The sequence below is a fragment of the Electrophorus electricus genome, chromosome 2 (assembly GCF_041902795.1).
Source record: "Electrophorus electricus isolate QZ-2024a chromosome 2, ASM4190279v1, whole genome shotgun sequence".
Taxonomy (NCBI): domain Eukaryota; kingdom Metazoa; phylum Chordata; class Actinopteri; order Gymnotiformes; family Gymnotidae; genus Electrophorus; species Electrophorus electricus.
This window is the reverse complement of record NC_137498.1, coordinates 40,594,150-40,611,734: the sequence shown is the minus strand read 5'-3', so window position 1 is coordinate 40,611,734 and position 17,585 is coordinate 40,594,150. Positions and strand designations below refer to the sequence as shown.

At 43.6% G+C, this 17,585-nt stretch overlaps 1 protein-coding gene across 3 annotated transcripts in view; it reads right to left on the bottom strand.

The window, feature by feature from the left end:
• Positions 1-13,912, bottom strand: part of adcy2b (adenylate cyclase 2b (brain)) — a 42,213-nt gene extending 28,301 nt beyond the window's left edge. For 2 of the 3 annotated variants that reach the window (XM_035529406.2, XM_035529408.2), the window contains exons 1-4: positions 13,630-13,912; positions 12,312-12,690; positions 8,247-8,444; positions 1,943-2,104 (exon numbers count right to left, since the gene is read on the bottom strand). In XM_035529406.2, the coding sequence (XP_035385299.1) occupies positions 1,943-2,104; positions 8,247-8,444; positions 12,312-12,690; positions 13,630-13,631 (741 nt within the window). In that variant the 5' untranslated portion in view covers positions 13,632-13,912. The remainder of the gene's footprint in view (positions 1-1,942; positions 2,105-8,246; positions 8,445-12,311; positions 12,691-13,629) is intronic. The other variant, XM_027030425.3, reaches the window with a different exon arrangement.
• Positions 13,913-17,585: the final 3,673 nt, after the last annotated feature.

The following is a 17,585-nucleotide window of genomic DNA, read 5'->3' as shown; positions in this document are numbered from 1 at the left end:
TTTACCTTTATTTTCTCCTCTTTCTCTATCTATGCCACACTCACCATTTTCTCCACCTAACAATTTGCTATTTCGGTGTCTGACCTACCTGTAAGAACACACACACACACACACACACACACACGCACACACGCACACGCACACGCACACGCACACACACACATATCTTTTTGTGAGATTATGTGATTTATCCTTTTAAAAAACATTTTGTTAATTTGTGTTGTACAATAGTGAATATGATACATGAGCTCTGTTCAGACTGTGTGTGTAAACAGATCTCCCTTAGAAATGAGGCACAAGCCTCAGAAGGACTTTCCCTAAGATGGATAAAAAGCTTTGGGCTTGAAGACTCAGAGCTTCCTTGAGAAATCCTTTTGTCATTCTGCTAGCTGTAATTACTGAGTAGTGGCCATAAGCTGCCAACAAGGAGCTCTTAATCAACAATGCAGACTTCTGGCATCATGCTACTGACATTTGTCCCAGGATTGTTAAGGCTAAAAAAGATAAAGATGCAACCTTTTAAAAGTGTTATGTGCATGGGACTACCCTCTGCCAGCAGACTTCCTGTGCATTTGAGAACTGGTGCAGAAACCAATGGGTATTCAACAAATTCAATAGTTTTGGATCGTATATACTAACAGGCATTTCGCCTTAGGTGAAAAGTTTTGTAAAGCTATTTTGCAAAGCAGGAGGAATAATTATAAAGCCATCTATTAGGGCAAATAAATTATCAAGGTTTTCTTGTTCATTATAGAAGTATCTAATTTAGGACCTCTATCAGATAAACAAGGGGAGAGATTATTAGAGTTGGACAGACATTGTGGATTCTGAAATCACACCCTCACAGACAGGACAAGGGGATCAGCTTCATTAATTTTTTCCAGTTAACATTTCCAAGAGAGTTGTATAGAAAATCTTGCAGCTCTGGCAGTAATGAAAAAATAAGCATGATCTTCAGCCTCTGTGCAAGAGTCTTGTTAATCTGCAAAGACTTTTGATTTCCTTCAGAGGGAGAGCAGAAATGGAGCAGAATGTGGGGTTCGAAGGAGAAAGGTCTTGAGGACTGTTTTTAATGACACTCTGGCAAAGGCTTAAGAAAACCTGCCAGCAAAGAGAAGAAACTCCAGAGCATAATGAAAGGGCACTTAGGGATTTCACTCAAATGTTTGAGGCAGGTGCTCTTAGCAGAAGAACACAGGCAAATGCTCAACACGGCCGTGCAACTTGCACAGCGTGCCATTCGGGTTTAGATGGGAGCCAGCGGCTCGTTCTGTGAAAGCCAGCATGACAGCATCCTGGCAAATCATGTTGCCATAGTGTTGCCACGGTAACTTGTGCCATGATTAACCTCTAGTTAAAACGATACATTTAAAAAAAAAAAAAACCCTCTGCTTTCCATACTAAATGAACCAATATCAGAAAATCTGCAGAAGCACGTTCTACATGATGCAAAGGCCATCTTTTCTTTCCCTAAAAATAACACTTCGTGTGACATTGAGTGTCCTCACACTCGAGTGGCATGGCTTTGAATGTGGGACCCTTGTGGGCCTAGTGTAGCCAGTGATGCAACTCTAGCCCAGATGAAGGATGGCACTGAGTGGCCCCCTGTGGCAGGCTGGCAGGGGGCCTGGCTTCCCTGCCCACCACATCCCATCGCTGAACCTAGGGCACCGTGCATAGTCCCAGCTCCATGGCTATGAACCGGGCAGAACAAACAGCTTTCATTGGTTCTCCCGACTCTGACAAAGTTTATATGGGTCAAGTTGCGCGCAACTTCCAACTTTCTGGTGTGCAAGCCTCAAATCTAGGTACCAGGTGCACATTTTGTTGTGCCATCAACCAAAATAGCTAGGACACCTGCATGCACCACACATACACATAAACACACCCACACACGTGTGCATAAACACACACACACACACACACACACACACACAATTACCTGCCAGACGAGAGGCTCCCTGTACTCTGTGGTGTTGGAGAGGGAGATACTGAGCACCAGGGTGTGGGAGGAGGATGTGAAGACGCTGGCAATGAGAGCGTCCCGCATGGAGAATGGCAGCATCGTGTACACTACAAACACAATGAAGAGGAAGAAGGAGACCTGCAGTGGCCAGAGGGAGCGAGGGAGAGAGAGAGAGAAGAATGTCAAGAGAGGGACGGAGAGAAGGAGGGAGAGAAAAGAGAACGATGATTTTAGCTATCATTGCATTTTTCTGGAAATCATTTTATGTCTTTATGATGCTTCTCTTAACCGGTAGTTTCAAATTCTAAACAGGGAGTGCGAACACATTTTAAGATTTTTGACCTAAAAAAAAAATTGGATTGTGCTCTACAAGTTCCCAGGTATTCAATCATAAATATCTCAAAGTGAAAAGTAGTTCAGGTGTACAAACAAAGACAAAAAAAAGATATATAAGGTACATTAAAACGTGACAATAATCAGTGTAATCACAGTGCATTACTACCAAGCAACACACAATAAAATACAAATATGACTACAATTCTAAAAGGAGTCAGTGTCTATAAGATATCAAAAATTGCTGCACCAAGGGTTAATGCCCTACCAGAAAGGATTTCTTTTCAAATAAATCTATTTGGTTCCATTTATAAAACATTTATTAGTGATGGTTGTTTTTCATCAACATGGTGGAGCACTGGGATATTGTTTGTGCAAAGACAAAGTTAATGGCAGACAGGCTGGTAAATGGTGGCAAAACCTAATGGATTTCTGTCTTGGCCATCTTCTGATAAAAGTATTGTATCACTCACTCACACACACACACACACACACTCTCTCTCTCTCTCTCTCTCTCTCTCTCTCTCTCTCTCTCTCTCTCTCTCTCTCTCTCTCTGTCTCACACACACTCTCTCACACCTACACACCAACCCACATTTTTTATAAGTGCTTTCTATTTTATTGATTTTGGCCACTCGCAGAAACCTAAACAGACAGAGGTGGAGATTCGAGACACAGTAAGACATTGGTTGACCAGTCCTTTAGAGAAGAATAACCATCCATGGGCAGGAATCATAGTCATGAGGTCGATTCTCCTCTCCTAAACACATTCCAGCATTCTTGTGACTTTGTTTCAGGATACACTGAGATCAGTCCTTTGTCTCCTAGCTGACTGCATTAAATGCATAATTTCCTGCTTCAATTGCAATGGACGACCAATTTCAGCCTGTGAGAATACATCCCCCAGTCCTGTCTGTGTGAGCAGCATTGAGACCGACAGGCCTATTCAGCTCTCTTCCTCGCTCAGCTCTAGTAGCACAAGTGCAGACTCCATTGTGCATTTTAAATCAGGCCTGCTCTCCAACTGAGGTACTGGCCTCGCTGGAAGATGCATGGTGACTTCAGATGGCAGAGATGGCGATCCATGATGAGAAACACAATATCAATTACAACATTTTTGATTGCACTCCACGAGTCAACAAACAGAGACTTAGTCAGTTAGGCACAATAGGTAGAAGGAAGCAGATGACTTTAAAAACTAATTTAAATCAATTCTTTATGCTTTGGAATTGTAGAAAAGGGTTTCTGTCTCATCTCATGCAAGCTGCCCTGGTGGTATTAAATACTGCTGTGAAGGCATTGGGGGGGATTGTTGGTTTAGGTTACCATGGTCCATCAAGTTAGAAGGTATCAATCACTCAGCCATCAGCCATATCTTTTCACACACCATTGCATTTCACACACTCATGCCAATATGATTCGCTCTGAGGTATTAATATTCACACAAAACACCCCCTCCATTCCTCTCCAGCTTGTCACTCGTGATGCACTCGTCTAGTGCTGTGAATTCTCCTCCAACAACATGAAGAATCTAAGGCTTCAAAGCAGATGGTAGGCTTGCTATCTCAAAATATATCATGAACTCAGACTAATACTGATCTAATGATCTAAGAATAATCAAATATTAAAAGTCTGATGATAATTTTAGCCTCATATTAATAAGTGCCTGAAGAGTAATATGATACTTAATCACAAATATTTAATAGTTTAATTAAGTGTCTAACTCCCATATAAATTTTAAAAGGTCCTGTTTTTGGTTGTGGTAGTGGACATAGTCCTGAAAAATAGAAGAGCTGAGAAAATCTCACGTCTGCTTAAAAAAATGTAAGATTAATTTCAGCATTTAACAAGGCTTGTAAAACTCCTGTGTCACCCTTACAATGGGTGATCATACCTTTTTCCCCTGCAAAACTGGCCCTTCTACCAGAGGTCTGGAAAATTGAGGTTGTGGTGTAGTATTTACGCTGTTCCTAGGATTGCGCTCTTCTGGACTGAGATTGCTATCATCATTCCTGGGATCTGTTGGAGCCACTCCTCCATCCTAGGGGTCACAGTCCTGAGTTCCCCCATCACCACTTTGACAGCCTCCCACATTCTCTCTATTTCTTCTTTCAGCCCCTTGGTATATATATATTTTTTCAGCATTTCATATTCCTTCCTTTGGATGTTTCCCCTCACTTGGAACAGCCAGATCTACTACCACTGCAGTCTTCACCCAATGATCATGATGTATGTTTTGCCACTTATCTGTCTGGATCTGGAGGTCCCACAGAACCTAAAGCTTTATGCTTGACCTTGTGTTGTCATAATTAGTGCATCTTTTCCAGCCATTGTGGTAGGATTGTCTTATGTCTCCTCCACTATCCGTCAGTGATAAATTCCATGGAAGAGCTGTGGCACCAGCCTCCTCTTCTATGGAGACCATGCCCCCATCTGTCTAAGATACTCCCTCACCAGTTCATCTATGGGGGGCATTGCTTGGATACTTTCATGGATGATTTGTGTCTCACCCTGGAGAGTGGATCTTTGTAAGCACATTCCCACTTCTTGTTCCAGCTGGCATACAGCTTTTGGATATTGGCATTTGGGTACTTGGGTGCCCCATGCTTTGTGAGGAGTTCTCTGGTCTACTCTTGACTGATTATTGTGTCTGCTGGGTATCTGATGACTATATATAGACACAATATGTGTGTGTGTGTGTGTGTGTGTGTGTGGATGGGTGTGGGTGTTTGTATGTGGGGTAAGTGTGTGTGATTAATATATCTTATAGTCAAATGTTCTGTGATGGTAATAACTAAGTCAGTTGAAGCCAACAAAAGCAAAAAACCAACAACAACAACAACAACCCCAAAACTCACAATCACTAATTGATTCAGTAACAACACCATATTACTGATAGTCAGATAAAATTCCTGTTTTCAGACAACACGAGAATGTCCGTTCCTAATAATCTGTCCAGATATCTAAATCAGCACCAGGAGGTTCACGTTTTAAAAATCCACCTTTCAGAAGAAAGAAAACCAGCCTCCTGATCTCTCCATCTCTCTCTCTTTCAACTTTGCATCCCCCTCCCTCTCTTTTGTCTCACCGCTACCAGCACCAACATCATTCTTCTTCACCTCTGAAATAATGGCCTAACACAGCCTCCAGGGTTCCCATTGATTAGAACGGAATGACTCTAATTAAAGACAGCATAGGGCCCTCGTGCCTGCACGGTTTCCGCACGCTTCTCTCCAGCTCTGCCCTGGGCTGATTGGAGGAAGGTGGGTAAGATCCACTTTTTTTTTTTTGTCCTTCTCCTGATTAAAGGGTCTGATTATGAGCTTTCTTTCAAACAGCATAGAAAGGCCTTTGGCTTTTAGTGTGTTGCTAATGCAGACCCCGCTGCCTGGGGTAAATGGTCTCTACAGTACGGAGCTATGGGCTGTGTAGTGGGCTCTTTCATCTCCATCAATAATGGCCTGTGCTCTTGGCACTTTGACATGTGTCGCTGCTTTTTTTTCCCTCATGCTTGGAGCTGATGTGGTGAGCTGCTTGAGGTGACATGGCGATCGGCTGGTAAGGGGATGTCATCATCGTTACTGAAGTGATGAAATGATTAAGAATGCTATGGCTATGCTGTGCGATGCCACGGCGACGCTGTGCGATGCCACGGCAACGCTGTGTGATGACTCCACAGCCATGACAGCTCCGCTCGTTATGGCTCCACTCCTGTAGTACGAGGAGCTGTCAATCAGTGTCAATCAGAGCCCTTGCTCTGTTTACACACACTGGTCATGCATCATCAGTAGAGTATCCACTTACATAAAATTTCAGTTTGTAAATATCCATTTGAGGGCTCTGCGTGGCAATTGTTCAATTATCTCAACACAGAGCACTTGTTTTTCAAGTCCTTTTCCAGTTTTCTCTGGCCCAGCAAGTGCTTAAGCATTGTCCAATCAACAGTCAGCTCCATGGACACGAGGGCTCAGAATGACCCAAATGACCCGACGACTGTTCCATGACCTACCACTGACCACTGGCCCTTATGCCTAAAGGAGCCAGTGGTCAGTGTCTTTGTAACAGCAGATTGCCCTGGTCTCTCGCCTGTTCCCCTCAAGGATAAACACAACGGCAATTGAAGGCAGCCTGTTGCACTTACACAAACACAACTGCCCTCCCATTGTATTTCTACCTTGGCACTGACCTGCAGATTACCAGCAGAGCCATGTTACAGGTCAAGTCAATGTCGTCCAATGGTGTTAAAACACAGAGCTCACTGGGAGCTATGGAGGTACTACCATATGGCAGACTGCCACCTGATGAAGTTACCTTTGAACGGAGCAATTGCTCTATGTGCTTAATGGGGTGAGGTGATGAAAAGTTACCTCACAGGGCTTCTGCCTTCCTATATGACACTAAAAGTGTGACTGAGAAAGAAAGCGAAAGAGAGAGGGGAGTGGGGAATGATCTAGCACCAACAGGTATTAATATTCCAAAAGAGAAAGTGAGCAAGAGAAAGAGATTATGAAAAGGGAAAGTGAAGCAAGCTGAGCCAAAAGTAGAGATAAAATTAGACGTGATGTGAAGGATGTGGCCGAATTAAATATATCTGGAAAATTAGAACCATTTTCCTAACCACCTTCACATAATCGCTTGCAAGAAAATGCTACGTAAAAACCCCTGTCAGGCTGGTCCACATTCAGATAACAACTGATCTAAGCTTTCCAACAAGGACATTAACCCACTTCAGAGCACTCATCCAAAACCCCTCGAAGCGCTAAAATGTGACACCGTCAGCAACAGCAGATGGAGAGGGGCAGCACCATGACGGCTAATGAAGGTCTTTAATCATCCAGTTTCTTTTCAGTCCTCACACCTGCCTGAAGCCAAGGTTCCCTTGTCTGTCCATCCACACGCCAGCACCGCGAGGCTTTTATAAGCTAGCCACATGGGCCTGTTTACAGGAGCCATTCCAAAACCTTACGCCAAGTGTCCAATGTGTCGCACACCTCTTATTACTGTTCCAGAGAAGTGTTACGTGTGACGTGATTCATAACGCTGACTCTGCCTGTGGAGCATATATATTACCTCAGCTCCTTTTGAGGTTGCCTTTCACCCATTAAGTGATGTACGGCCTACAGTTCAGATGACTCAGAGAGTCACATTAACTCGTGAATGAAAGACCCCATCTCAGGATTACTATAACAGTAATAAGACACAGGTATGAATAATAGCACTGGTAGGACCAGACCCTGTTGCTTCATGCTTTGCTCATGCAGTTTAGTGTAAACATACGTTCCATGTTTACCATCATGAAGGGCTGAAGATGAAGGTGCATCGTGTGCTGTTTGGATTTGGTAACACGTAAACGAGTTTGGATTAGAGTAAATGTGAAATAAAGAGCAAAATGTTTAAGAGCAGGCAATATGAGCATAGAGACTGTGACAAAGAAAAAGGGGGAGAGAAATAGAAAGAGAGGAATGGAGACTACTGTATTACATCTATGTAGCTACTGTTGTATTTATCTACAGCGAGAGAAACAGAGCATTCATTTTCATAATTACTGTTCGACATGCAATTTTGATCATGCTGTTCCTCTGTCTTTGCTGTGTGCATATTCTCAGCTCAGCTTAGAAAAATGCCCTCCCCCTGCAAACACACACACATACACACACACACACACACACACACACACACACACACACACACACACACACACACACACAAGTCCAGTGCTACCACAGCACAAATCATCAGAGTCAACTTGGAATGAAGTTAACTGAAATGCTTCAATTCATAAACAACTGTGAGACTGTACAGGATTCATCTCACCTACGAAGAGCTGAATAAGTCAATGAATACTCGAGCAAAGGAAAACCACTGATCCTTCAGTCATGCGATTCAGTGTTTCACAGCTGCTACACGGAGGTGGAAGAGGAAAGTAGCGATGTCTCCCCAGTCTCACCTGGTCCCACGGACAGATGATCCCTCCAAAAAACATGAAGAGGTAACCCATGGCAACCAGGCAGCCCCAGATGAGCAGGGAGAATAGGCGGAGCAGCTTCTTGAAGATGGACTCGATACAGACGAGCACGAAGATAGTGAGGAAGATGGACAGGGTGGTGGGCACGGTGATGAGGAAGGCCACATGGTCTTCCATGTCCTGCAAAAGGGGGAGGGTCAGCAAAAGCATATTACTGCTAAAGGACAAATGGCAGAAGTACTGTTTGTTCATTAAGTGCAAACAGTTTGATCACAACCAAACACGTTCACGAGGTGTTTAGACGGCCAAACCTAGATTAACATACTATATTTGCCAAAAACTGATATGACACACCAATATCATGAGCTCTAAACACACTTTAGTTGGGGGACATTCAACATACTGATTAGACTTTCAGAATTCAACACGACCTTTATAAATAAGTGAGTACATTTTTATTTGTATAGTACTTTTATTGTCTCAAAGTGCTTTACAATAAAAAACACACAACATTTACAACATCAACCATTCTTACAGATCATAGACCATTAGACATGACATAACAATAAAATGACTCACACTCTTCCTTCACTCTGTGATTGTGTGAGTGTGAGAATCACAGTGAAATGCATAAGGAGTTATTCCTATTCAGGCTCATATCACTGCAGGAACAGGCAGCCAGTCCACAAAACCGGCAGGCAGGTATAGAGTCTGAACCCGATTCCTTACCTCACAGCCTCCATAAAATGAGTCCGTCTGTCATAATGAGACTAACTAATGAGACCATTCATTTTTAAGTAATTTCCGGGCATATATGTGATCCATGATATGTGATGTGTTTAGGTAAATGGTCTTATGCGTAAGGTTGATCTAATTAGTGAATAAGAGTTTAGGCCAGTATAGTTGGGCTAAAATAATACCATCAGTGCCAAATGAGTCACCAGCCAAGAGGGGAGACACCCCCGGGAATGGTACAGTCTCAGGAAAACACTCGCACACACGCTGAATCTAAATCACGACCGCAGGAGCTGGTGCTGCCTCTCTCAATCACTCACACACTCACATTCATGCACAGGCTTCATGTTTCTCATACATTAAAAAAAAAAAAAGAGGGGAGGGGGGGACAGAAATGGTATTCAGGGCTCCCACACACTTGTAGCCCTGAATGTACCTTTCCTGAGCATGCACGAGTATGCATGCCACACAGTCCAATCAGCACACCGGGTCTCTGATTGCATGATTAGTCGCTAAACTTCGGGCTTTTTTTGTCCTTCTTTTATCAATCTTGACTCGAGGCCGAAAGTGCTTTTGCATGTCAGCCTCCACTTTCCTGGCTAAGAGAGGGCACGGAGACAGCCAGTTGCCCATTTCAAATAATTTAAATCCATTTAAACCCACTTCCTAGCAGTTGCAAGAGCAATCAATCCCCTATATACGGTCGCTCTGTTGCCAACAAGAGCCATCCTGTTCATTAGCCTGATGGGTTCAGTTTTGTGTGACTGGGCAGAGTGAGTATGTGTGTGTGTGTGTGTGTGTGTGTGTGTGTGTGTGTGTGTGTGTGTGTGTGTGTGTGTGTGTGTGTGTGTGTGTGTGCTCAGCACTTTGAAGCTAACTTCCTGAACACTCAAACCACAACACACTGAAACACCAGTTTTGAGTTTGCAAATCTGAGAGACATGGAAACTTGTGTGATGGGTTTTGTTTTTGTTCCTGGTATATTCTTCATGTGTATCTACACATGCATGGGTGTGGAGTGGGAGGAGCATGAGCCCATTAGCTCCTCCTCCACAAGACACCACATGCACTTTTCATGTGCTGAGTCCTGCAGCATTACCACACACTGCATTTACCATTTCCCCACTCTGACACATGGCTCACACCACACGCTGAACCGACATGTGTGCACACGACAACGGATTCGGCAACATACAATCCTCCACTGCAGCAAGACAAAAAGCGAATGCACTTCCCTTTGCATAGTGACAGAGACAAAACTACAATACCCAGCAACACAGTTCAACATCTAAGGATACAGAAGAATAGATTCCACTGTACTATGGCCACACTTCCTTCTGCTCATCCTATTAGGTAACTATTTAAAATCAAAACTGATTGTCCAGCCAGAATTATAATGGGCTTCACTGATTCAAAGAGGCCGAAAAAGGACTGTTGCATCATAACAGGATTTTTTTTGCTTGGTGAGGAAACCAGCCAGCAGAGGTGTGCTTGTTTTTGTTCCTCCAACACTGGAATATTTTTCCCAGCAGTGGGTTTGCTTTATGAGGTGTATTCACCACTCTGTAACCCAGGCCAATAAAGCCATCGCAGTCACAATTCCCCTGGAGCTACAGCTACAGCTATGTAGATGCACTCGACCAGAGGAAGAGCCAAGTGGCTCTCTGCACACTGTGGCCAAGCTGAGCTCTGAAAAGAAAATGGATTGTGAGTCAGCAGTGAATGAGTGAGTGTGAGTGTGTGTGTGCGTGTCTGTATGTGTGTCTGTGTGTGTGTGTGTGTGTGTGTGTCTGTGTGTCTGTGTTTGTTTGTGTGTGTCTGTGTGTCTGTGTTTGTGTGTGTGTGTGTGTGTGTGTGTGTGTGTGTGTGTGTGTGTGTGTGTTTGTATTTGTGTTTGTATAAATGTGTAATTTTGTAGGGCTATGGCCCTGGTCCAAGGTGTGCCTCTCAGAGTAATTTGAAAAGGATGGAAGGTGTGTGTGTGTGTGTGTGTGTGTGTGTGTGTGTGTGTGTGTGTGTGTCTGTATGTGTGCATGTGCATGTGCATTTGTTTGTGTGTGTATTTGTTTGTGTGTGTGTGTGTGTGTGTGTGTGTGGGTGGGTAGTAGGATGGGGGGATTTGATTGGATCGTTAGAAATCAAATCTCACTTATAAAAGCCCCATCTGGCAGAGTGAAAAATTGTGCCCATCTCTGCCCCACCACTGCTGATAAATATGAAACTCTACCTGCTTTAGAATTCAGTTACACAAAAACATTTCACCATGGACCAGCCGCGCCTACTTCTGAGAGGGTCGATATGGACCACACCTACAAAGGAGGCACAAATGCTGTTCCTCTCCTACAGTGCCATGTACATAAACACAAGGAGGCAAAACATTTGTTTTTACTATTCTCCCATAAACAAAATCATGAAAAATAAAGCTTAATAAGTTTACAGTGTACATCCTGGCTTAACAAATTGTTTTAAACACTTCAACACTACTGAAATCTCCCGTAGAACAAATATTTCACAATTTTCGAACAGTTCCTCTGCCTCACACAATAGCAGGATTTAAATGAAGTCATTAACAAACTGATCCCATCTTTTGTCCTGTTTAATTCCACTGCACAAGTCAAACAATTAAAGCATCTGGGAATTTAAAAAGCCAGAGTACACCTCAGCCACAAAAAGCCAAAGTTACCACTGTAAAAATCAGAAAACTCTGCCATTCTCACAGAGGCAGACAGGGGCTAAAATAATTTTTAAAATTGATCACTCAAGACTCCAGATAAAGTGTAGTTTCTTTTTTTTTTGTGTCATTAGCTAGTTTGTTCAACGGCTGCAGCTGTCTTCCTGACTTTGTGCCCAGTAACCCCATGTAATAACACTACAGGATGGTTGAGTGTTACAGACCACACTTCATACACATGTACCGCTGTACAGTCAGGTATAATAGCCAATATATAACATATATAATGCCTAACAGAACTGGGGGAGAAGAAGAAATAACAAGGGGTGAGTGAGAGTCAGAGTGAGAGAAAGGGAGAATGTCTCTTTCTCTCACTCTCACACATACGTTGACAGACAGCGCTGTTCTTCAGCGACACACTTTGCTATGACTCTCTCCAACACTTTTTGTATCCCTTCATACGGGGAGCACGTTCCTTCTCCCTCGTTATCAAAAAAGAAAATGATCACCAGAGACGAACACAGAGGGACTGACACAATGAGAAGAGCCAACGTACTTTGGCAGCACCAAAGAGTGCAAGACCGTGAGAGTGAGAGAGAGGGCAAAATGAGCAGACAGATGAAAGGAGTGCTCTCTCTCACCAGTCCAGAGGCGAAGAAGACAGTGAGCAGAGCCAGGCATGCTCCCATGACGATGAGGAGTAGGAACACGATGAGCGGGTGCTGCTGGCTCATGCGGTAGTACGACTCGTAGAGCCAGTCAGGAGACTTCAGCCCAGCTGCCGTGAAGCCCATGTCTTCTGCCCCCTCCAGCAGGTAGGCTGCCTGCGCACGCAGCATGGGGGTCGCCTGGAGCCCAGCGCTGCCGCTGGAGCCTTCCTCTTCCTCTTCCTCCTCTTCCTCTTCCTCCTCCTGGTCCTGGTCTTGCTCTTCCTCCTCGGGGTGGGTGCTCAGCTGTGGCGGGCTGGCCAGGCGCGCCCCGCGGGACGGCAGGAGGGAGAGAGCAGCTGCTCGCAGCATCCTGCAGCCAACATGATGAAGTGAGAGCAGGAGAGGGAGTCAGGCACAGAGCAGGGAGAGGAAGAGAGGGAGGGAGAACAGGGGGGAGGAAGAAAGAGGGAGAGAGTGTGAGAGCTAGAAAGAGAGAGTGCATGAGTGTTTTTTTTTGAGAAGGAGGAAGAAGGAGAGCGTCAGAAAGAGAGAGAAAGTGTTAAAGTGACTCTATGGTGCGTGTGTGCGCGCGTGCGCGCGTGCGTGCGCGCGTGCGTGTGTGTGTGTGCGCGTGCGTGTGTGTGTGTTTGTCTATGAGAAATGGAAAGGGATGTAGAAAGCCTTCAAGTAGGCAGGGACAGAGGAGAGGAAGAGGCAGTCAGTCCAGCAGCTGTAGCTGTGTGTGTTTCTCAGAGCATAACAAGCAGAGTCCTCACAGAAGAGAAACAAATAACTCCGGGAGGTCAGAGGGAGAGTAGATGGAAAGCAAAAGGAAACATTAAACCCCTGCTGAAAAAATAAAAAGCTCAACCTGATTTTTGTAGGTCAACAAAGGAGTACAGTGACATATTAAAGTAAACTAAACAAAGTTTCTTTACACCAAATTAAGTTAAATCCTTAAATTACATTCCAAAAAAGTAGACTAACTTTTTGTTATGTATAAGGTTTGCATTACTTTAACAAGTATATTAATGTATACATTTTAAATAGATACATTCTAATGTATGGGTAATACATTAATGAAATGTAAATTAACATAATCCTGAATAGTGTTTCATGCAGTATGTAAGAATCACTGTATTAAGCCTGCCTAAGAGCGAAAACACGAGAAAAGAGCCAATAGTGTCCCAGTGCCTTGCAACTGGACAGGTAATTTATAATAGAATCAGTACATTACATTTTAAACAAAACAAGGAAAAACAGTAGTTCACAATTCATACTATTATTGAATTAGACTAAACATATTTACATGTTTTTGAGGTCTCATTTTAAAAGGAAACCATTTTCCCTCAGAAGAAAACATAGGTAGATGAGGCAGAAGAAGCACCTCCTTTGTGGTTCAGGTCCCGTCTCTCTCTCTCTCTCTCTCTCTCTCTCTCTCTCTCTCTCTCTGTCTCTCGCAGAGAGCAGGCGCCGTGTCTTGGACTGCTGGTACAGGTTTCGAGGGTTTTCTAATGAACAAACCTCCTCCAGACAGAGCCAGATGGCGCGCAGACTCGAGGCTTTTAGCGGTGGATTCCTGCTACTTTCAGGGTCAGCTCTGAACTGCTTACTGGGGGAACAGAGGCAGGAAGGAAGCCTGCTAGCCTGCCAAAGAAACCGGGGACACACAGTCCACCGTGAGCAGGCTGTTAAACACAAACATATCACAGCTCTACCATGAGAGCCCTGGGAGAGGTTCTCCACCAATTCACACTGCTGATTTGAGACTTTTTAGTGTAGTGGATTCCCACGCATGTTAAAGTTCTTCCTCTCAGAACATCTGCTGCCTTGTGGCATTTTCCATGCTCATAATTAGGAACACCTTCCAATTAGCATATCTGCCTTTTTTAAACACTAATTTACATATTTCCCAGGAAAGGCAGTGTTAGCTGTCCGTACAAAGGGCAATCCCGCCGGTGGCTGGCTTGTGTATGGAGTCTATGGTTCACCTCAACAGGGCAGAGAATGCATTTTTTTGCTGTGTTAGTAAGACAGAAGGAGGCTGGCATGTCTGTTCATGAAAACAAGTGATGGCTGCAGTCTCCCCGTGCTGCAGTCAGTCTTGGAGGTAGCAGCTTCCAACAAATTTGGCAGGTATTTCTACATCCAGAGATGCTACATGTGATGTCATCCATGACTCTGTTCTACTAATACATGACTTACCACATCGCTCATATCTGCTTGGCTTTGGAGAGCACGTTCACCTTGGTGATTTAAGAGACAAGTGTGTGTGTGTGTGTGTGGGGGGGGGGGGGGGCTAGGCTCTCAGTACTGAGAGATAGCAATTTATTGGGGGGATAGCAATTTATTGGACATGGGAGAGGAGGGGTGGATATTCAAGCCCTCCAAGATGTAGGTGCACTACAGTGCACTCAGCAAGAAATGGATTGTATATGAAAGCTAATTACATTCTAAAGGTAATTACATCACCAAAGATAATAACATCCAAGAGTGACATTCTTGCGTCACCATATGCAGCTGTGATCACAGCACTTATTGACCTGTTTGAAAAAACACAAATGCAACACACACACACCCACACACACACACACACACACACACACACACACACACACACACACACACACACACACACACACACACACACACACCTCATAGCATGTGAAGCAGGTGTCAAGGAAGCCCCTGCAGCACTAAATTTGGCTTTCACACTTCAGCAAGTATCCTTGGAAGTGATGTTATGTAACCATTCTTTAAATAGGTGGGAAGAAGGAGCATATTGTATAGAGTGCCATTTAAAAATGAGCACCAGGGGACTTCATTAATCTGCCTGCATTATGGCTGGCCCCTCTAATAGCAGAAACCACAGATCTCTGCTGCACCAGGACTCCAGTGAGTCTACCCACTGAAATGCCCCAATGATCTCATTAGCCGCGTGAATCTGCAGAGCTCCACACACATACACAGATGACAAACACACCAAAATTAATGGCCCTGCCACTGTATGAGAATGACCTTTCCTTTGTGGTGTGAACCTAATCTAATTCAAGTGTTTTAGGTATTATTGGTAGTCTGCCCCAGTAATGGGGATGATGGGCTGTGCTCGCCTGCTGCCACGTAGTAATGCTGTAATCAGGGGAAAGTAGACAGGAAAAGCTCTGTATATAAAACAGCTGTCTCAGAGATGAAACAGCAGGAGGGCAGCGTTTTGTACTACTAAGAGTTTACTTCTTTACAGTCTCCCTCAGAAAGCTTTCTATGTGGCATCCTGCCTTACCTAGTGACCCTTTCTGCTGAGCAATAATCTGTATCGAAATTATCTGGCAGTAAGTAAGTAGTCATTATATATATATATATCGATCCATATCCCTTTATTTATATATATATATATATATATATATATATATATATATATATATATATATATATATATATATATATATATATATATATATATATATATATATATATAGGGCTTATATTTCGATTTATCTCCCTAATATATATATATATATAGATCCATATCCCTTTATATATATATATATATATATATATATATATATATATATATATATATATATATATATATATACACACATATTAGGGAGATCAATCGACATATAAGCCCTAAATTAAAACGACACTTTTTTTGTGCATTTAGTCCAAGAAATGTTACATTTCACATATTAAAGTTAAGAGCCCAGTTCCCCAATCACAGTTCCATACTGTCTATTAAAGTGGAAATGAGACTCAGTCCTGCAAAGTTCAGTAGGCTTGCAGTGGAAAGGTGAAGGTGACATGCTCCCGCAACTCCCGCAATCCTCTTTACTCTTTAATTTGCAGAGTCATTACAGCAGCCCGAGCGACGTGTCCCACGTCTCACGGCCCACTGTGTCCAAAACTAATCCCGCGCGCATTTTGGGGAGTGGGGAGGGTGTTTGTTGTGCACTAACATCTTAGATCTGTGTTTTTCAGATTCAGGCGGAGACCATGGCCCCCTGTGCTCTGGACAGTTGTTAGCAAAGGAATGCGACAAAGTGAGACTCATGAGGAAAATACAGAAGGGAAGCTCCACGCAGATCCGGTGGTGCAGGGTCATGAAGCGCGCATAGTAATGTAAGAGACACACGGCTCGAGAAAAGCGCACCACTCGGAGAAAGAAAAAAGTTACTTTCGCAACTGTCACAGTTCGTATTGTGGTCCCCCCGCTTCTTCTAACGTGCCGACGTGTAGCAAAGCTAACGAGATCGTAATCGCTTGTTCTCTTTTCTCGTGCAGTGGAAATGGACTCGGAGGATTGGGGGGGGGGGGGGGCGCCATAAGGAGACGGTGTGACAGAATGATGGCACGCCAAAGAAAAGAGTACCCTGCGCACGGGGGTGCGCGCTCATTCCCGTACCTTCCATAACATTTATGCAGCAATAATAAGGTGAGAGATGGGAGAGAAAGGAATTAGCCAAGAGAGAGGAGAGGAGAGGTAAGTGTGAACGGTTCAGAAACTAGCCAATCCTCCCTCCTGCTGAGAGACTGCACTCTGGACTTGTAATTTCGCAAATCGTGCCGTAATGCACAGGTCTTGATGTTGCATGGCCACTAATTCCCAGGCTAAGTCCAATCAACAATGTTCTTGCACTCAGGCAATTTAGTGAGTCCACCTTTAGCAACCATAATGCTTGCTTAAAAATAAAAGAAAATGTCATCTTCCCAAATTTAAACATCTTGAAGGTTTTGTACAATGAAGTAACTTTTTTTTTTTTTTTTAAAGGATTTTGCTAAGTTAATACACCTTAAATTAAGTCAGAACATTGGGCATAAAACAGAACATTGGGCATAAAAAATAGGTTAGCAATAACTAGGCAGAAGAAGCATTTGCTGTATTTTTATTGATTAATTACATGTTCATGTGTGTTCTGTACATGCAGGTTGGTGCCATGGTAACAAGCAGGGAGTCATTCCTAGAGAAAGGACCCTTTGATCAGAACATCCTGTGAGAAATCCTTTGGTCTGTAGCTTGTCATATTTTCAGTGGAAAGAAAAGGAGAGCTAATTGCAATTTCATCACTTTTAAAACTTCTTTCACCGGACTGGCTGAGACCACCAGCGAACGCTGGAGCGTATCTGAGCTCAGTCTCCCAACGGAAGCACACAAGGATCAGTCTTAATAGGGCAGAGTAAGCACTGTTCAAAACATTATCTTACAGTGGTGATATCTGGGGTGCAGTTTTTGAAACATTCGAACCTCTCCATGCTCTGAGTTAGCAA